This window comes from Sapajus apella, unplaced genomic scaffold (genome assembly GCF_009761245.1).
Source record: "Sapajus apella isolate SASKATOON/1434 unplaced genomic scaffold, GSC_monkey_1.0 scaffold147, whole genome shotgun sequence".
NCBI lineage: Eukaryota > Metazoa > Chordata > Mammalia > Primates > Cebidae > Sapajus > Sapajus apella.
Window position 1 is genome coordinate 717,630 of NW_022437087.1, and position 21,342 is coordinate 738,971.

At 49.6% G+C, this 21,342-nt stretch overlaps 1 protein-coding gene across 4 annotated transcripts in view; it reads right to left on the bottom strand.

Moving 5' to 3' along the window:
- The window catches only part of AP3B2 (adaptor related protein complex 3 subunit beta 2), a 40,670-nt gene extending 23,468 nt beyond the window's left edge, over nucleotides 1-17,202 (bottom strand). The window contains exons 1-5 of one of the 4 annotated variants that reach the window (XM_032264848.1): nucleotides 16,855-17,202; nucleotides 4,923-4,998; nucleotides 4,698-4,772; nucleotides 4,278-4,373; nucleotides 3,665-4,037 (exon numbers count right to left, since the gene is read on the bottom strand). In XM_032264848.1, coding sequence (XP_032120739.1) covers nucleotides 3,972-4,037; nucleotides 4,278-4,373; nucleotides 4,698-4,772; nucleotides 4,923-4,998; nucleotides 16,855-16,967 — 426 coding nt within the window. In that variant the 5' untranslated portion in view covers nucleotides 16,968-17,202 and the 3' untranslated portion in view covers nucleotides 3,665-3,971. Of the gene's footprint in view, nucleotides 1-3,664; nucleotides 4,038-4,277; nucleotides 4,374-4,697; nucleotides 4,773-4,922; nucleotides 4,999-16,854 lie in introns of those variants that run through there. The other 3 variants (XM_032264845.1, XM_032264846.1, XM_032264847.1) reach the window with 3 other exon arrangements.
- Nucleotides 17,203-21,342: the final 4,140 nt, after the last annotated feature.

The following is a 21,342-nucleotide window of genomic DNA, read 5'->3' on the forward strand; positions in this document are numbered from 1 at the left end:
AAAAAAAAAAAAAAAAAAGGAAGTATTTATTAAAAAGGAAGGAGTCTGTGTTTTTTTAGAAACAATCACATCAACTGCTAAAACCTGTTTTCCTTTTTTGTGTGTATGAACGTTTTATTTGGGAAATGCTTACAGATTTACAGAAAGTTTATCAAAAAAATCTGTTTTCCTTTTTGATGGGGTAACTAGGCCGGTAGATATTAGTACTATGTATCTTGATTTCAGCGATGTTTGTGGAAATCTCAGCATTTCCTGCATTGCCATTTTTTAGGTAGGCCTTTTGTTTCACCTAAGAGCCAAGCATTTTTAAGAGCAGAATTCATATCTGTTTTATCCCTGTGTCACCCACAACCCTTTGCTCATGTCATGAAAAGTGTCATTTATTTATTTAGTTTTTGCTATTAAATAAGAGCCTTCTTTTTTTTTTTTTTTTTTTTTTGAGACGGAGTTTCACTCATGTTACTCAGGCTGGAGTGCAATGGCGCGATCTCGGCTCACCGCAACCTGCGCCTCCTGGGTTCAGGCAATTCTCCTGCCTCAGCCTCCTGAGTATCTGGGATTACAGGCACGCACCACCATGCCCAGCTAATTTTTTGTATTTTTAGTAGAGACGGGGTTTCACCGTGTTGACCAGGATGGTCTTGATCTCTTGACCTCGTGATCCACCCGCCTCTGCCTCCCAAAGTGCTGGGATTACAGGCTTGAGCCACCGCACCCGGCCTAAATAAGAGCCTTCTTAACAAGATAGAAAATTGCCAGCAGTCTGGACAGTCAGGTGGGTCAACAACTCAGTGAAATGTACTTGGGGAAGGTTTATTAACAGATGAATGTCAACCTGGAAACATGCTATGCCTCAGTCTTTTGCCCTGGTCCAAAGAGCTTATCAGTATCTTGAAAGAAGACACAAAATCAGGAGGGACATAATTAAGAGTCAGAATCACCCTGGCTTGGACCCTGTGCTAAACTGATAAAACCAAATAGAGCAGGGTTTCATAGAAGGTTCAAGGGACCAACTGTACAAAGACAGGATGTAGGGTGACCTGGATTATCTGCTTGCCAGTCAGAGGTTTGATTACATGACGGGTCTCCTAAGAAAGTAAACACAGCCCTAGCCTAGGCGGATAAAAAGAAGGGAGAATGCTGGGTTGAAATGATTGGTTCCAACGTACAGGAGAGACCAAAAGTCAGTGACAACAAAAAAGAAAACAAGTTTTAAAGGAATACATATATAGTATGATGACACCATTTACAAAATATTTTATATTGCTGAGGAATATGTAAATTAATAGTACAGGAATAAATACATACATATGAATGACAAATAAGAGAAGACACATAGGAGGCTTTGGCTGTTTGAGAAATGTTTCATTTCTTATATTGGATGTATGGATATTCATTATATTATTATTTATGCCTTTTGTGAACCTGTAGTTTATTTTATTTTATTTTTTATTTCTTTTGAGACAGACTTTCACTCATGTTACCCAGGCTGGAGTGCAATGGCACGATCTCGGCTCACCGCAACCTCCGCCTCCTGGGTTCAGGCAATTCTCTTGCCTCAGGCTCCTGAGTAGCTGGGATTACAGGCACGCGCCACCATGCCCAGCTAATTTTTTGTAGTTTTTTTTAGTAGAGACGGGGTTTCACCATGTTGACCAGGATGGTCTTGATCTCTTGACCTCGTGATCCACCCGCCTCGGCCTCCCAAAGTGCTGGGATTACAGGCATGAGCCACCGTGCCCGGCCCTTTTTATTTCTTAGATACAGGGTCTCCCTATGTTGCCCAGGCTGGAGTACAGTGGCTATTCACAGGCATAGTCATTATGCAATACAGCTTGAAATCAATTTTTTTTTTTTTTTTGAGACAGAGTCTTGCACTGTCGCCTGGGCTGGATGAAGTGCAGTGGCGTGATCTCGGCTCACTGCAACCTCCGCCTCCCGGGTTCAAGCGATTCTGTTGCCTCAGCCTCACAAGTAGCTGGGATTACAAGTACGCACCACCACACCCAGCTAATTTTCATATTTTTAGTAGAGATGGGGTTTCACCGTGTTGGCCAGGCTGGTTTCAAACTCCTGACCTCGTGATTTGCCCGCCTCAGTCTCCCAAAGTGCTGGGATTACAGGCATGAGCCACCACACCCAGCCTGAAATCAATTTTTTTTTTTTTTTTTTGCGGGGGTTCACCATGTTGACCAGGATGGTCTTGATCTCTTGACCTCGTGATCCACCCGCCTCGGCCTCCCAAAGTGCTGGGATTACAGGCTTGAGCCACCACGCCCGGCCTGAAATCAATTTTTAAAAATTATAGTTGTGGAGGTTTCAACAAAATATGATGGTTTAAAAAACACCCCAAATGGGCCGGGCGCAGTGGCTCACGCCTGTAATCCCAGCACTTTGGGAGGCTGAGGCGGGTGGATCGCGAGGTCAAGAGATCGAGACCATCCTGGTCAACATGGTGAAACCCCATCTCTACTAAAAATACAAAAAATTAGCTGGGCATGGTGGCACGTGCCTGTAATCCCCGCTACTCAGAAGGCCAAGGCAGGAGAATTGCCTGAACCCAGGAGGCGGAGGTTGCGGTGAGCCAAGATCGCGCCATTGCACTCCAGCCTGGGTAACAAGAGCGAAACTCCGTCTCAAAAAAAAAAAAAAAAAAACACCCCAAATAGTGGTAGTTGTCTTGAGATGGAGCAAGTTGCCTTATGAAGGAGTGAGGTCCCTATCAGAAAAGATGACCTGTCAGAGATGTTCTAGAGCAAAGGCTGGCATGCTACAGCCCTCGGATAAAATCTGTCTATTGCCTGTTTTTTATATAGATTTATTGGAACATGGCCACGCCCACTTGTTTATAGCTACTTTTGCACCGTAAGGGCAAAATTGAGTAATTGCCTGGATGAGACTATATGTCCTACAAAATCTAAAATACTATTTGGCACTTTGCAGAAATAAATTATCACATAAAGTTGGACTAAATGCGCTCTGGTTTTCTAAAAGGGAGAAAGGCGCAGTTGGTAGAGACTATAGGTGAAAATCTGCAACAATTTCAGATTAGTTTTTATAAAGTGACTTAACCCTTATTCAAACCAAAAGATTACTTGCCAATCTAAGATGGATTCCATGGTTTTGACTTGTAAAAAGATACCTAGCACAATGTGTGGCATGGAGACACCCAAGTATTTGCTAAATGAATGAACTGTATATGCAAGTGACCATGCTTTCTACCCTCGCCCCAAAGAAGCTGACTGTCAACCCCACTTGCTGGCCATAGCAAATTGGACAAGGGGTGGGCCCTGGACTTAAGCAGTCAATTCTGTCTGCCCAACAACCTACAGAACTTCTGGATATGAAAAGATGAGCTAGACCTTTCAGAATCTCTCACAGAAATTTGAACTAAAAGCGGGGGCTCATGCCTGTAATCCCAGCACTTTTGGAGGCTGAGGCCACTTGAGCCCAGGAGTCTGAGACCAGCCTGGGCAACATGGTGAATCCCAACTCTAGAAAAACTACAGAAAAATTAGCCAGGCATGGTGGTGCATACCTGTAGTCGCAGCTACTCAGGAGACAGAGGTGGGAGAATCACCTGAACTCAAGGAGGTCGAGGCTGGAGTGAGCCGCGATTATACCACTGCACTCCAGCCTGGGCAACAGAGTGAGATCCTGTCTCATAAATAAATAAATAAATAAAGGTATGCAAAAATAGGGGAGTTAATGGTTGTAATCAGAGCTGAAAAAGCTGGGGAGAGAGAATGGCCTTGATATGGCTACATTTACTCTCCAGAAAAGCCCTCAGTGGAGACGTCTGCATGCATCTAACACATATGAATCCAACTAGAAGCCTTGGGCAAAATGAAACAAAAGGTGAGAATGGAGTGGGAGATTCAGGCCATGCTAAAGGTTGAATTCTACCTGGCTGTGGACCACTCTTCACACCTTTACACAAAGCGGGGTGAGGGCTAAGGGGCTCTCCATTGTCAGAGACTCTCCACTCTCTGGGGTCTCAAGTGGTTCATACTAGAAGCAGCTATTACCATAGGCTCCTGGGAGGAAGACAGACAGAGGCCCTGGATACCCACTTCATCTCTTCTGCACCTTCTGAGCCTGGTTTCCACTCTATGAGTGTCTGGCTGGCCTCTCCTGACTGTGACCCTCCCAACTTTGGGCAGGTAGGAAGGGGTCTACAGAGCCCACTCCCATGCTCATAGCCTCTCCCTGGGCCTACTCCTCCAGTACAGCACCAATGAGGCCCAGTCCCTGGGAGGCAAACTGAGACCCCTGACCTTTAGGCCACGTTGGAAGGTGGAGATGGACAGCAGGGCCAGGTCTTGCTGCTCCTCAGCGTAGCGTACCAGGTACACGTAGACAAGCTTCTTCACCTGGGGGAGAGGAGGTTTCTCAGCAGAAGGTTTCTCAGCAGGGACCTGTGCCCGCGCCCCACCCCTGGGATATTATCACCCCAGCCAGCTGTGGTCCACAGGACAAATTCTTCCAGTGGGTGACAGCACCCCTGAGTGTATCCAGGTCCTTTACCCTGATCCACATCCAGTTCAGGGACATGGAGACAGTGTCTTCTCCTGGCTCAGGGACATTTCTGAGCAGGTTGGGCCCCCAGGGGCTGAATCATTTCCTTCCTCACCCCACACTTGAGTTTGGTCCTGGGAGAGGTGAGGACAAGCGATCCCTCGCTGGGTAGTGCTCACCTCTATGTTCTTACAGGCCACGTTCTTCACCACTGCAGGAAACAGGTCTGAAGCATTCTTTCCTCGGGCAATCATCTGGGTAGTGGGGTCAAGGTAGGGGAAGAGGGAAGAGGGATGAGGAGGGAGGCACAGCACTGATTAGGGGAAGGTCCACAAGGAGCTAAGGAGAGCTGCTCTTGGACACCCAGGCCCTGCCCTGAGGGAGCCCCTTCCTTTCCCCCTCACCGCCACAATCCTCTTCATGGCCTCCAGCTTGAGGGAATCCTTGTTGGTGTCCAGCATCTCCTTCAGGTCATCATGCCTGGTGGGAGGTACAAGGGGTCAGCTGAGGGCACAAGGCTGGGGATGGGGTATTAATCAGGAGAGTCCAGGCAGAAACAAGGGACATGGGCCAGGGGAGGCTCAGGCAGGACCCAACCTGAGGAGGGACCAGAGCACAGATCAGGGGAAACATGTAGCCAGCTGATATTATGGGTTGAGCTGTGTCCCTCCTAAAAAGCATATGTTTACATCTTAACCCCTAATACCTCAGAATGTAACCATGTTTTGAAACAGAGTTGTTGCAGATGTAGTTAGTTAAATGCAATCCTACTCTAGTAAAGTGGGTCTCTTAGTCCCATATTCTGATTTCCTACAAGAAGACTGCCATGTGGGCTGGGTGAGGTGGCTCATGCCTGTAATCCCAGCACTTTGGGAAGCTGAGGCTGGAGGATCACTTAAGCCCTAGAGTTCAAGGCCAGCCTGGGCAACATGGTGACACAATGTATCTACAAAAAATAGATTAAATTGAAATTAAAACAAAAAAAGGCACTTAAAGAGACACACACAGGGAGAAGACCATGTGAAGGCAGAGGAGTAGAGAGATGCATCTATAAGCCAGGCAACACTAGAGACTGCCAGCACACACCCAGAAGCTAGAAGGGGCAAGGGAGGATTCCCCTATGGCTTTTAGAGGGAACATGGTCCTGCCAGCACATTGAATTCGGACTTTTGGCCTCCAGAGCTGTGAGACAATTCATTTCTATTGTCCCAAGCAGCAACCCAACTGTAGTACTTTGATACGGCAGTGTAGGAAGTGAATGCAGCCAGGAATAGAGAGCCAGGAGACAACAGGACGGCTTTGGGGTGGGAAAGTATGGACCTGGCTCAGGGAACAGGACCAGTTGGATGGATAAGAAGGACAAGCGGAAAAGAGGCAGGTGCCAAAACAAGAGCAGGGTGCCCCTGCCCTGCCTCCAGTATGTTTCTAAGTCCTGACCTCTCAGACCAAAGTGATTCCAGGGCTGGAAGGGTCCCAGAGACTTCATAGATGGCCTCACAATAAGAGCCAGACCTGTCACTGAACACTGAACAGCCATTCAAGGAAGTTACTAAACCCTAGTGGGATGAGTAAAGATTTGAATAAGTGATCCCTTGCACTTGGCTGAGAGAAATAAGGGTAGTGACTGAACCAAACACACAGGTTTCTTTCTTTTTTTAGATCTCATACTTCATTTTAAGACATTGAAATTTCAAAGGGAACATTTTGTCAGACTTTGTGAAATGACAGCAAAATTCATCTGGAAAAAAAAATCAGTAGGTAAGAACTCCAAAAAATCTTTTTGGGAAAAGAAGGGAATAATGATAGACAACTCATCCTATTGGACTTCAAAACATAAAACCATGAGACAATGATAAAAGCTATATGGTACCAGGTTAAAAATGGAAGTTCAAAGGTCATGGGGGGAATTTCATAAAAGGTCCAGCTTGATAAATTAGGAACCAATAACTCATCTAAGGAAGAAAGAACCTTTCCCACAACCCTTAAATAAATGCTATTGGGACAACTGCTTTGCAGCAATTTTTTTTTTTTTTTGAGATGGAATTTTGTTCTTGTTGCGCAGGCTAGAGTGCAACGACTCGATCTTGGGTCACTGTAACCTCTGCCTCCCTGATTCAAGAGATTCTCCTGTCTCAGCCTCCCAAGTAGCCCGGCTAATTTCATACTTTTAATAGAGATGGGGTTTCACCATGTTGGTCAGGCTGGTCTCGAACTCCTGACCTCAAGTGATTCACCTGCCTTGGCCTCCCAAAGCACTGGGATCACAGGTGCAAGCCACTGCACCTGGGCAGCGCAAATAATTTAACTTGTATACATATTTCACCCCAAAATAAATCCCACATTTGCTTGACAGTTAAATTATTTTTAAATAGGAAGGAAAATTTTTATTAAGGTTATAAAATTATTAGTAACAACATGGCTAGGTTTAATTTTGTTTTTGTTGTTGTTGTTTTGAGGTGAAGTCTCACTCTGTCGTCCAGGCTGGAGTGCAGTGGCGCAATCTTGGCTCACTGCAACCTCAACCTCCCGGATTCAAGTGATTCTTACGCCTCAGCCTCCTGAGTAGCTGAGATTACAGGTGTGCACCACCGCACTTGGCTAATTTTTTTGTATTTTTAGTAGAGATGGGGTTTCCCCATGTTGGCCGGGCTGCTCTCAAGCTCCTGGCCTCAGATGATTTGCCTGCCTTCGCCTCCCAAAGTGCTGGGATTACAGGTGTGAGCCACTGTACCTAGGTTTAATTCTAGGTACAGTGTACACTGTACCAAGTAGGTACACTGTACCAAGGCTAGGTACACTGTACCAAGCCTAGGTTTAATTCTTAAACTTTGGCATATAAAAACTAAATTTATGAGAAAAATAAGGCAGCTATACTAGCTTCCTAGAACCACCATAACAAAGAACCATAGACTAGGCATGGTGGCTCACACTTGTAATCCCAGCACTTTGGAAGACTAAGGCAGGAAGATTGCATGTGCTCAGGAGTTGCAACCAGCCTGGTCAACATAGTCAGATCCTGTTTCTACAAAAATTAAAAAATTAGCCAGGCCTGGTGGCACATGCCTGTAGTGCCAGCCACTCAGGAGGCTGAGGTGGGAGGATCACTTGCACCGAGATGTTGGAGGCTACAGGGGCTATGATTGTGCTACTACACTCTAGCCTAGGCAACAAAGCAAGATCTTATCTCAAAAAAAAAAAAAAAAAAAACTAGTACAGATGGTGGCTTAAACAACATAAATTTATTTGCTCACATTTCTGGAGGCTGAAAGTCTGAGATTAAGGTTTCAGGAGGATTGGTTTCTTCTAGGACCTCTTTCTTTGGCTTGTAGATGGCTCTTGTGATATTGTAAAGACATATATATATGGTCTCCGTATCCCACTTCTGAGACAGAGCTCCTAAAACTCTTGATGACAGGGATGCTGGGAGAACATTTGTTCTAATATTTGGTCTTCTACCCAGTTTCTCACACAGAGATCCTAAGACTTTTGTAACTTCCTGAGTGATAGGAACATCTGACATGAAATACCCAAATCCCTGGAATTTCCTGGGTGATAGGAGCCTCTTTTGTTATTGGATGGTTGGAATTTTTTTTGATGACACTGAGTCTCGCTCTGTCACCCAGGCTGGAGTGGTGCAGTGGTGCGATCTCGGCTCACTGCAACCTCCACCTTTTGGGTTGAAGTGGTTCTCCTGCTCCAGCCTGCCAAGTAGCCGGGACTACAGGCACCTGCCACCACACCTGACTAATTTTTGTATTTTTAGTAGAGATGAGGTTTCATCATGTTGGCCAGGTTGGTCTCGAACTCCCAACCTCAAGTGATCCGTCCGTCTTGGCCTCTCAAAGTGCTGGGATTACAGGCACAGTCACTGCGCCCAGCCAAGGGTTGAAACTTTCAATCCCACCATTTGACCTCTGGATAATGGGGAGTGGGGCTGACAGCTGAGTTGATCACATGGCCAAAGATACGATGAATCATGAAGACTTCATAAAAACCCAAAAGGACAGGGTTTGGAGAGCTTCTAGACTGTGGAACATGTGAAGGTGCCTGGAGGGTGAGGTGCCTGGAGAGGGCATGGGAGCTCTGCACCCCTCCTTCCGTACCTCTCCCTATGCATCTCTTCATCTAGTGTTTGTCTGTATCCTTTATAATAAATGGGTAAATGTAAGTAAAGTTTTCCTGAGTTCTGTGAGTCACTCATAGAGCTGAACCCAAGGAGGTGGGCATGGGAACCCCTGATTTATAGCCAGCTGGTCAGAAGTATAGGTGACAACTTACCATGTGCAACTGGCATCTGAAGCAGAGGGCAGTCTTGTGGGACTGAACCCTTAACCTAAAAAATCTAACACTGCTCCAGGTAGATTGACTTGAACTAGAAGACATTCACTTGGTGTCCACTGGAGAATAGGTTGTTGGTGGGGAGAAATCCCCACCCATTTCTGTGGCCAGAGGTGAAGCATTCTCTGGTGAGTAGTGTGTATAAGAGTAGAAGAAACTTAGGTTTTTCTGACTCTTACAATCATCTTCTCTGTGTCTTCACATGGTCTTTCCTCTGTGTGCCTATATTCAAATTTCCTCTTCTTATAGAGATGTCAGTGATAGTGGATTAGGGCTCCCCTTAATAACCTCATTTTAACTTAATCGCCTCAAAGGTAACGTTCTGAGGTACTGAGGGTTAGGTCTTCAACATATGCACTTTGGAGGGACATAATTCAGCCCATAATAACAACAAAAGGCAAAATATTTAGGTTACGGTAAATCAAAGTTCAATATTCAAAACAGAGGCCGGATGCGGTGGCTCACCCTTATTATAATTCCAGCACTTTGGGAGGCTAAGTTGGGCAGATCATTAGAGGTCAGGAATTTGAGACCAGCCTGGCCAACATGGTGAAACCCCATCTCTACTAAAAATACAAAAATTAGCCAGGCATGATGGTGCACACCTGTAATCCCAGCTACTCAGGAGGCTAAGGCACGACAATCGCTTGAACCCAGGAGGCAGAGGTTGCAGTGAGCTGAGACGCACCACTGCACTCCAGCCTGGGAAAGAGGGAGATCCTGTCTCAAAAAAAAAAAAAAAAAAAAAAAGATAAGGAACTGATATACATGTATAAAGTCTCTCTCCAGCATTCACCGTCAGGGCTGCTGCAAGCCTATCTGCCATCTGCATGCCCCTCAAGCTGCTGCTCCCCATTCCGTGAGTGAAGCATGGGCTGATATTCCTTGGCCAGATGCCCTTGTGCAGTGAACCACGGGCCTAACCATACTCAGAGTACTTCTTGAACTGGTGGTCAAGAAGTGATTAGAGAATTATGAATAAACCCATGAAAAAATGTGTCTATATGCAATTGATAAAGTTGTGTGAAACTGATGCACTCATATGTTGCCAAGACAATTCCAAAATGTGGTGAGCAGCTGTGTGTGTAGACTCACACACACTAATTTCCAAGATGACACTCTGGTAACCCACAGCTCTGACCTAGGCACAAGAATCCAGCTTGAGAAATATTGCCACTGATAAAAATTTAAAATCAGCATGTGCAAAGTTAGTCACAGACATGCAACATTTAGAAATGACAGAAAATCAGAAATTGAGGATAGCAGTGTTAGGAGAGGAAGGAGCATGATTAACAGCCATAAAGGAGCAAATGACTGCTGCTGATGCGAAGAAATGAGTGACAAGTGCTGAGAGGAAGAGAAGAACCCGCCACAACATGTGCCTGAGTCACAGGGCTGCAGAACTACGTGAGTACCTAACGTAAAATGAGAAGAGGGGCGCTGAGAATCACTATCCAAAGAATTTTAGAAACTGTCTTTCCTAAAGAGATTTTTGAGGGAAAGCAAAATAGGGAGACGATGCCTTTCAGCGTTACTGAAGCCCTTGCTAGCTATCATGTGAGAAGAAAATATCCAGCCCCATCATGTTATCTGAAACTCCCCCACCTGGGGGGATACCCCCCAAACGAGAGGACACCCTCTACTCTCCCAGGGTCAGGCCAGGGCCAGAAGACAATCACCCTGTTACACTCCCAAACACAGACCAGGCTGTGAGTCTCTTAGTGGGTAGAAGGCTGAGCTCAGGGCACCTGGGACATGGGCCTATATAGGTAGACCATTGAGCTGGCTGGGCCTGGGCAGCACCCAGGGCCTAGGAACAAAGACAGAGCTGGGCACCAACTTCCCTGAGTTATGAATGCACAACACTGTACCCCAGGATCCTCTGTTTGCACACCCCACAGACAACTGCACATTGATACCACCCACATATACCACAGACATGCCCTCACCTCAGACAGACCCACACTCACACAAACATACCTACAGGCCCCACAGCCACTTGTAGAATCCATACATAAACCCATGCACACACACAAAACCCTGCCTACGCAACGCCCAGAGAAACACACTCCCCCACAGACACCTCCCATAGAAAAACTCTACACACACAAACTCCCACACAACTCACCTACACACCCATAAACCCCCACAGACATATACCACCACGAGACCTCTCCCTACTCTCCCATACCCTCATATAGACACACATATCCCACAGACATATAGCACAAGACCTCTCCCCACCCCGCCACACCCTCATAGAGACATATACACCCCACACATGCCCCCTACACACACATACCACCATGAAACCCTCCCCCTGCTCCCCCACAGCCTCATAGAAACATACACACCCCACACATGTCCCCCACAAACATATGCCAACACAAGACCTCCCCCTGCTCCCCCAAAGCCTCATAGAGACACACACACCCACCGCACACATGCCCCATACAGACATACACACCACAGTCACATCTAATACACAGAAAACTTGGACAAAACTTGGCCTCTCCAGTCTCATTCACCGAAATGGCCAGTGGACTCCTAGTTGAGATTTTTGATGATAAATGTAGGCTTCTAAGATCAAATACATCCAGCCCCAGGGGTCAACCTGGGACAGATTTTCCCCACGCTTCTGTGGAAGGAGGGCCATGTTTGCCCAATCTCCGTTAACTCTGGGTGTTCCCTTCCTCACTGCACCCACAAATGCCACAGGCGCCTGTCAAATGTACACACCCCAGGGCATCCTCCCCACCCAACCTAGGGAGTACATTCCAGGCCCCTGAAAGAGAAGGGGAATGAGAGAGGGCAGGACCACAGGGCCTAAAGCAGACAGCACAGGCAGGATTGACCGTCGAAGGTGCACTGACACAGACCTCAGCAACCTCCTGGGGTGAGACCGCCCTGGGCCTCTCTTCCTCACTCCCACCAACTTCCATTCCCAGGAGGCAGAGGCTGGGATGAAGCCACAACACCCTAAGGCCATGAAACATTAATCTCCCATAGTCCGATTCCCTTACACCGTGCTCACTCTGACCTGACCCCTAGTCTGATCTGGCCTGAGGGACTCTTCTGGGGGTGGCCAGAGCCAGCCAGGGGTCCGGCATGGCACTGGGAGTCAGTCATGCTCACCTCTCCCGATATACATCTCCCTGCCACTCCCTCCCACCTAAATTCCAGTCCACTGTCAGGGAGTGGCTGGCCAAACCCTGTCTGTGCTTTATCCTGTCCCCATACCTCACCCAGAGCCCACTCCAGCGGGAAGACTGTGGGAAGAAAAAGGTCAAGGTGGGACCTCAACCTTCAAATACGTTACTATCCTCCTCCCCTCAGAGCCTCCAGGGAGTTAAGCCCCTCATCTCTCCTCACTCATACTCTCAGCCCCCATACTGTGCCCCTAGCCACCTTCTCTGCCCAGCCTGGACCCTAAATGTGAGCCCAAGCCTCTATCTGAGGAGGTAGGACCTGAAGGGGTCTGGGCTGAGAGTGCAGCTGCCCATCCCTGGCCTTCCTGGCTGTGTGGGTGGGGGGTTCCTGGGGGCCCCTCTATACCGTAGTGGCTGGCTCTGGCTCTGGCCAGCCTCTGGGCAAGGTCCTTCCAGGGATGCTTCCGGGGTCGTGTCTTCCTCCTGGGCCTGCAGCCACCGAAGCTCCTCAGGCTGCAAGGCCTGGTACCAGGGTGGGGGCCCACCTTCGGGCGCCAGCACAGGGCTAGCAGCTTCTTGATCAGCTTTGCAGGCCCCTCTGACCCCAGGCCTCACCACGGCCCCCGGGAGCTGCAGGAATCGCTGCATCAGGTCCTTCTCCAGGATAGCACTAAGCTGGCCAGGGCGCTGGGGCTCCCGTCACAGTCACCAGACGGCCCGCCCCCAAAACTTGGTAACCAGACACGGGCAGGGAGGGAGGCTCCGATTTCCTCTTCACTGCTCAGAGACAAGGACTCAAGGGACAGAAGGGTAGGGACAGGGGGCCGGCCAAGCCTATCCCCAGTCTCTGGGCAAGGGACTAGAGGGTCAGTGGAGTTTATGAGAGGTGAGAGATGCCCTCTTCACTTCCAGTCCCATGGCCGCAATTAGACTGCAGCCTCCTAAGAAATCTCATATACCCTCTTCTCACTCTGACCCCAGGCATCTTAATCCTTACCTGCCTTTCCAGAGCCAATCCTTGATTTATTCCTTCCCATCAACCTTCTCTTATCTCTAGTTCCTCCAGGCCTAGCATCCTCCCCCTGCAACACCTGTGTCCATCCCTCCAACTGCTCTCACGTCCTCGGCCCTCTTGTCCCACTGGGCTCCAATGCCACTGCCCTACCAGTAGTGGTTGGCTTTTTTTTTTTTTTTTTGAGATGAAGTTTTGCTCTTGTTGCAATGGCATGATCTCCACCCACTGCAACCTCCGCCTCCTGGGTTCAAGTGATTCTCCTGCCTCAGCTTCCCGAGTAGCTGGGATTACAGGCAAACGCCACCACACCTGGCTCTTTTTTGTATTTTCAGTAGATACGGGGTTTCTCCATGTTGGTCAGGCTGGTCTCAAACTCCCGACTGTTAGGCTTCAAGTCCAGGCCTGGCCATTTTAGCCTTGGTGACCCACACGTACACCTCTGGGTGGTCTCCAGGAACCAGAAAGTCTGAAGCAACCGCAAGTAAACAGGTGGCCACAGAAAGAAGTAAAACAACTTGTTCCTACCTCAACTAATTGCTGCAGCCTGCATCCATTATTTCTGTTCAGCCTTGCAAAAAATTCCCCTGGACACTGTGTTTCTCAAGACTCCCACCCCTGTAACCATGTAGTCTACTGCACCCTCCCCTTTGACTGCAACCGCTACTCCCCACCCTTATGATCATGTCTGTTTGTAATAAATGACCCCTACCTTGTGATCATGCATCCTATGACTTCCTCCCTCTCCCCAAGATAGATTACTACCTTTAGTTGACCATTTGTCCCAAGCTATGTAACAAATCCCCTTTCCTACTCCCTTTGCCTTACTCCTTTCTTGGACTTGACCCACTTGCACCCAAGCGCAAAATAAACGGCCTCGTTGCCCACACAAAGCCTGTCTAGTGGTCTCTTTATATGAGCAACATGCATGACACCAACCTCAGGTGATCTGCCCACCTTGGCCTCCCAAAGTGCTGGGATTACAGACATGAGCCACCACGCCCAGCCTGGTTTGCTTTAATCACTGATTTGAAACGCCTTTGACCCTCAAGTCCCCATTCCCAGCCTTGCCCTTGTGGCTTCACTACTTGCTTCCCGAAAAGGGGAAAGGCTTTAGATAAAATCCCCTGTAGCTCCCTGCCCCAGACTCCCATCCATCTGCGTTTATTTATTTATTCATTTATTTAGAGATAGAGTCTCACTCTGTTGCCCAGGCTGGAGGGCAGGGTGCCATCCTAGCTCACTGTAATCTCCATCTCCCCGGTTCAAGTGATTCTCCTGCCTCAGCCTCCTGAATAGCTGGGATTATAGGCATGCATTACCACAACCGGCTAATTTTTGTATTTTTAGTAAAGTCAGGGTTTTGACATGTTGGCCAGGCTAGTCTCGAACTCTTGACCTCAAGTGATCTGTCCGCCTCGGCCTCCCAAAGTGCTGGAATTACAGGCATGAGCCACTGTGCTCATCTTCCATCTGCATTTATACTCTCCTGTGCTCCTGCTCTCTTCCCCCTGGGCAGAGCTGGTCCTCCCTGCTCCCAGGCTAGTTCTCCCACCCAGCTCTGTAAGCCTCCCCTCCCATCACTCAGCAGTCTGTACCTCCTTTCTTCCCTTCAGCCTCTCTCCCACCACTGGCTGCTTCCTATCAGCAGTTACACTTGCTCTAGGCTCTCCTAGCCTAATATTAATAATAAACAAAAATGTTGAGCCATACATTTTATGAAACAAACAACAACAACAAAACCCAAAATAACAAAATTGACAAACTTCCTTGAACTGGGTTCTCCTCCAGCAACTTTCTCTTTTACAGTCAAACTTCTTGAAAGCAAAATTCCCATTCACTGTGTTTTATCTATTCACTTTCTATGTGCTTCTTTATTCATTTTAATCTGGCTTTAGATGCTGATTTAGAATTTGGGGCTGAAGGGTCATTCATGATCTTTGCAACTTAACATGGTTCAACCAAAAAAAGTATATGAATAGGTGGTTAGATAAAGCAAACATGGCACAAGGTCAATGACGGTTGAATCTAGACGGATGATATACATGTATTCATTGTATTATTTATTCCATTTTCCATATGGTTTAAATCATCCACAATAGAATATTGGGGGGAAAATCTAGTTCCTGTTCTCCTCACTTTGCCAGAATTTGTCTCCCAGGGCAGGAGTGGGGAATACAGTGGGAAGGAATTGAGCTGCTCTTTGTCACCCAATGGTCATGAATTTTTTTTCCTTGTTTGATTTGACGTTAATGGGCATTGAAACTACTGACCACTCCCTCCTTCTTGAAATGACATTTTCTTTCAGCCTTTAGTTCACTTCTTGGGTACCTTGAAACACTTTCTGCTGCTCTCTGGTCACCTCTAAAGTTGGTGTCTTCACGGTTCAGACTTGTGCAGTGTCTGCACTCATTTTATACCCCCTTCCCGAGTGAACCCCACTTCCTTCTATGGCTTGAATTAACATACATAAGTTAATAATTCCCTAATCTCTTTCCTGGAACCCAAATCCTCATATCCAGCTTCCTAATAGGGTAATATGTCCTTCGGAGTTTATAATCTCAGTATGTCCAAAGCTAGGCTCAACATTAATTTTCCACAAATTTGTTTGTAACATCTTTATTTCCAATTACACTGAATACCACCACCAGCCATCCATTTGCAGGAACTAGTAACCTCAGTAACATCCTCATCTCCCAGCGGTCCCTCTAACCTCTCACCCAATATCCAATTAATCATCCAGTCTGAGGCTTCCGCCTCTTCCACAGTCTCAAATCTTCTGCCTCTCCACTGGTGTAGGCCACCATCATGCCCGGCCTGTGAACTTCAAGACCCACCTCACGTGTCTCTTGCTCAATCTGGCCCACCTCCAATCTCTTCTCCACAATGCAGCAGCCTGAGGTCCTTCTAAAATATCAAGCTGATTACAACGTCTGCTTAGAACCCTCCAGGAGTCCTCCCCACCCCCTTTTCTGGTCAGTCCAGTGGCTCACACAGTGATTGTTGCCAGGCTCTCAACCTTCCTGAAAGCCCTTTTCTCTGCCTGGAACATATCTCACTCTCCCGTCTCTCCGGAGCAGAGACCAGGTCCTCTCCCTGCTCCCACTGCCAACAGTCCCTGACTGCTTCTTCATCTGTGCTCCCCTCCAGAGCAACCTGAGGACAAGAAGGGTCTCATGTTCACAGTTGTATTCTGTGACTAGTTCAGGGCTCGACACTGTTGGCCTTTAACACATGCTTGTTGCAGAATTTACGAAGAAACAAATGAAGAAACAAACGAACGAGTCAAAGGTGGGGGAGGGTGTGAAGGTGGCGTTGAACCAGAGGGACAATGCGGGGAGCAGGAATGTGAGGGCCGGATGGAGACGGGGACCAGAGAGAGGAGAAATGGATTTGCAGGAGCCGTCAGGCTGGGAGGCTGTGCTGGCACATCCAGGGCCCGCCTTCCTGGAGAGGCCCCAGGCTCAAATTCAAGTTCGCTGACTCAGCCACCTCCCCCACACTTTTGGTAAACCAACCCGCCTAGCACGAAAAAGGAAGGGAATCCGTGACGCAACGCTGCAAACCGGAGAAACACCTGGAACCGGAGGCTTTCCTCCCGAAACGGAGCTGGCCCATCCTCCCAAGCCCCCACCCGCCCCCCGCCGCGTCCTAGGCCAGCCCCTGAGTCTGGGGTGCCCGCGTTGGACCCCGGCGCGAGGCCGCAGGAGGAGGCCGGCGGGCTTCCGATTGGCGCGACCGGGGCGGGGCCGGCGCTGGGCCCGGGCGCTGTCCATGGTGCCCGCGCGCCTCGCCCCGGCCCGGCCCTCCCGCGAGCCTCGGGGCGGGCTCCCTCACCGCTTGTAATCAGAGGAGAAGATGCCGCCGCTCGCGGGGTCGTGGCCGTACTCGGGCTCCCCGGGGCCGGCCGAGCCGCCCTTGTCTTCGCTGTAGGCGGGGGCGGCCGACATGGGGCGGCCAGGGAGAGGACTTCGCTGGGAAGGAGGCTGCGGGACCGGCGGCCGGCTGGGGCAGAGGAAGGGAGAGCGGACCCGGCCGGCGGGCGAGGGAGCTGGGGCGGCCGGGGCTCAGCAGAGGCCTCAGTGTGCTGCGGCGGAGGCTGCGCGCGGATTTCTCAATCAGGGCCGCGCGCTGAGGTCTTAAAGGCACCGGCGCCAGCCGAGTGGAGGGCGTGTCCGCAAGGGGGCGACAGGGGCGGTGCGGCAGCGCCTGGCCCCGCCCACCCCTCGGAAACGCCCTCCCTTCAGGACGTCTCCCGTCCTTTAAAGCGACTTGGCTCATCTCCAGGGCTGGCGGTGGGCGAGGCTGCTGGACGGACGCTGGGACCGTCTTCCAGGAGATGCGGAACACCTGCCCCCAGCCCCGACCACCTGGCGTCGGCGGAACGGGCTCCAGGGGCCCCGCTCTCCCCAGACGCGCGCGCAGATGCTCTCCTACGCCGTGGAGGGAAAGAGAGGATCTGGAAAGAAGGCTGTGCCCACAGGCTGGGGGTTCTAGAGCGGTAAGGGGTCACCGCACCAGAGGACCGGCCTCAGAGGCCTAAGGACGCTCCCTTTCCCGCCCCCCTTTCCTACAAAATCTGGCTTAGCAGTAGGAAGCCGAGGAGCTTCCTGGAAGAGCTTCCTAGAGGTGGCGGAATTTAAGGATGCGCTGCTCATGGAGGTCTGAGGAGCTCTTGAAAGCTTAGAGAGATGGGGAACAGGATACATGTAGGGTCGAGCCTTGCAGGGTCCTGTGAGCTCCTCTCTAGAGGTGTGGAGACAAGAAACTGTGGAAATAAAAGACACAAGACACAAAGAAAGAGAAAACAGAGTTTGGGCCCAGGTGTCCACTGCCAACCAAAGTGCGGAGTCTGGCAGTGGCCCTGAGTGCCTGAACGCTCTGACTTTTATTGAGTACAAAGCAGGGGGCAGGGTAGGTAGGGTGAGGTAATGATGGTCAGTGATAAGGTCAGGTAAATCACGTTTCTTGGAGATAGGGGCCCAGGTCTTTCAAGTAGTGGAGGCGAGGAGAAAACCTAACGAGTCAGCACTTTTTCATACTTGTCCAGAAAGAACAAAGACATTAAGATTTATGTTACTATTACTGATTTTATCTTTTAAGAAAGGGAGGGACCAGGTGCAGTAGCAAAACATGAAAGTAGACATGGAACGTGGCCACTGAAGCACAGCATCACATAGAGACAATTGAGCCCCTGGATGTCTGTGGAGCTACCTGAGGGCCATCAGGCCTACCACAAGCTTGGAGAAGTGGAGTTTTCTCCTAACTCCTGAGAGGAAGGAGACCTCGGACATTTTGGGTGTCTCCTTCCCTAGCTGGCTAAACAGCGGGCACTTTCCCAGCGCTGGAGCTGCCACACAGCCCAGGTGCCCGCCAGCAGCCCTTATGCGGGTGTGACAGAGGGCTTAGGGCATCTTGCCTTAGGATCATTTTGTTCACAATGTCACCTCAGTTCCATGCCTCATAACCCGATAATCATTAGTAAAATTAAAAGACTATATTGAGTATATATATTTCTGTGATTACATATGAATAACAATGTGATTATTCATGATTATATATAGGAATCACTATGTAACTATATCTCTAATTCTCTTCTAATTCTGTATTCATATGAGAAAAGGCTGAGGCTTTAGACCCTTGCCTCTGCACTTGCGGGATCTCCCATCCACAGATACAGAGGACGGTGAACATCTAATTAAGCTTTGGAAAGTAGTTTAATGAATCTTTCTGAAGCCTCCATGTCCACCCAGGAGGGCCCAAGGTCATGCCTAATCCCGGGTCACATCCATGACCACTCACACCTGAAAAGGAAGAGAAAGGGTCTGGTGTGACCACCAGGACTCCTGAGTAATGTGAGGCCTCCAGTTCAGCTCTCTAGGCCCGAGGTACCCTAGGCCTAAGGAAGGAAGGCTTGGATCAGATGGAAAGTAGTGAACCAGGCTGGGGAAAGAGGTAGGATCCAGTTGTGCCCAAGTTTGGGGTGTCAGTTTAGGTGGCTGGAGTCTCTTGGCTGGGAATGGGGACTGGAGGAGTTCATAGGCCTGAATCTTGGTCTGTAAACTAGCATCCCGAAGTCTCCATGGCCAGAATTGGCGGGCATGCCTGGGAAGGAGTGGGGCCCAGAAAAAAGGAGCTTGGCTCAGTAGGAAAGTTCCACTGGGGGTAATTCTATTGGGGTTAGGTTCTATTAGGGTAATGGGAAGGTTCTACAGGAAAAACCTAGACAAGTGGGTACAAGTGGGTGGGTCTGCTTGGTTCTGGTGGCTTTGTGCCTGCCAGAGAAAAATGGATCTTGAGTTTGGAGAAGCCTGGCCTGGGTGGGGAGGGAAGGGCCTGAATTTCGCAGTTGTGCATTGGTTAGGCGTGTTGGCTAGTCTGCTCAGGAGGTGGATTGGGGTCCTGTGTGGGTAACCGCGCCTTGCTCACCGAGCTGCTGGAGCTCCGGTATATTTGCAAGGGGTCCAGGCTGGGATCTGGGGTGAGCAGACGCAGTGCAAAGTGCACACAGTTGCTGCACGTGGGGTGATAGGGTGGTGGGTCCGCCTCCATGGCTTCAGGCACTCTGCGCTCGCAGAACTCAGGGTTAACGCCGCCGCATCTACGCAGCATGCGCCAGAGGAAGCTGGAGCGCAGCAGCAGGCGCTGCCCCTGTTTGGATACGATACCTTCCCAGGAGCCCAGAAAAGGCCCACAGCCTCCTGGGTTCTTTCTTGCCTGCGGGGATCGCCAGAGTGGTGCGGATCAGAACCAGGCTTAGGTCCTATGCCCGGTGACCCTACACCCCCATTTCTTGAGACCTTAGGGAGCCTTAGTGCCCAAACCCCATTTTCAGAGACACACCCCCCCAGTCCGGGACTTCAGTGTTTGTCCCTGAGTAGCCAACTCACTGGTGGGGTGTGGCTTGTCTGGACAGCCTCTCTGCAGACTTGGGCCTGCGTTTCTGCTGGAGGCACTCACCCTCAGAGTGGATGATCTCTCCATGGCCACAGTATACGCCCACATGGGTCCCGCAGCAGCGTCCTGTGGGGGACATCAGCCTGAACAGGAAGAGATCTCCCAGCTCAGGCTCGCAGCCCTCCAACTCCACAGCCTCCAACTCCACAGCCTCCAAGTGTTGACCCAGAAAAGCCTCAGAGAGGAAGAACTTAACGGTACCGACTGCCCCAGTCAGGGCCTGCATAGAGAACGAGACCTGACCTCTTGGAGTTTACACAGGCCTGGGATAGGGAGGAGCTGGGTCCTTCTACTGATCATAGGTGGGATGGTCTGCCCAGGGCTCAGGGAGACCTGTCTTGGGCCTGGACCCAAGGCAGAATGTCTTCGCTGCCACACACTTGCCTCCCTGTGCTTAAGGGACTCCAGAGGTCCAGATATCACAGACACATCCTGCCTGGAGCCCCCACTGAGAACCCTTCAGTTACAGCAATTGGCACCTCCTCCCCATCCAATTGTCTTCTCATCTCAAAGTCCAGCCATTCCATTCTCTCCTCCTTCGTCTACTCTAAAATCCCCTTCTCCAACCAGCTCCCATCTTGCCACTCCTCCTGAAGGCAACACCAGGAACTGGGTGGGTGTCAGCTGGTACCTGAGTTAAGCAGAAGACCTGAAAAAATTGGGAAACCTGGATGAGATTTGGACCCAGGACAAGCATCTCTTCCCAAGTCTGGGTGGAGAAGGACCTCTCCAACAACCACTGTTGAGGCTCATCTGATCCTTAATTCAATCACAAGGTGGGAACAATGTCCCCATTTTCAGGATAGGGAAACAGGTTTACAGAGGCTATATACATCACTGGAGTGCACGCAGTGAATGTATTCCTGCATAACTCTGTGCCCTGTGGCCTTCGTACTAAAATCAGTCACCTCTCTTACATCTTCTTCCTCTATAAGGAAGTGAGAAACCTGCTTAGTTCAGACTTCTCCTATCTCTATTGGGAACAGGCTTTTGGGACTTGGGAGGATGGCCCCATTGCCTGCACTGTGCCTGAGGTTTGACCTCAGAGCCTGGGAAGGGGGTGAAGGCAAGACCTGTGGACATGGAACTCTCCAGCGGTATTAGAGGAGCTGGGAGCAGGAAGTGACACACTACCACCAAGTGTCTGGGCTCTTTGTTGGAAGAGAATGGAGTTGGCTCCAGCAGATTTGACTTGGGTGGGAAGGACTATATGCAAATGAAGAGCTGGACTGACCAGGCCTGCCATGCAGAATGCCAGCTCTGTATGGCTCACTGTGTCTCTCCCATCCCTCACCTTTTGTTTTTCTCCTGGCCCCAGTCCATAGTATCTTCTGCTTATTACTGGGTGAGTCTCATTTTCTCAGACTG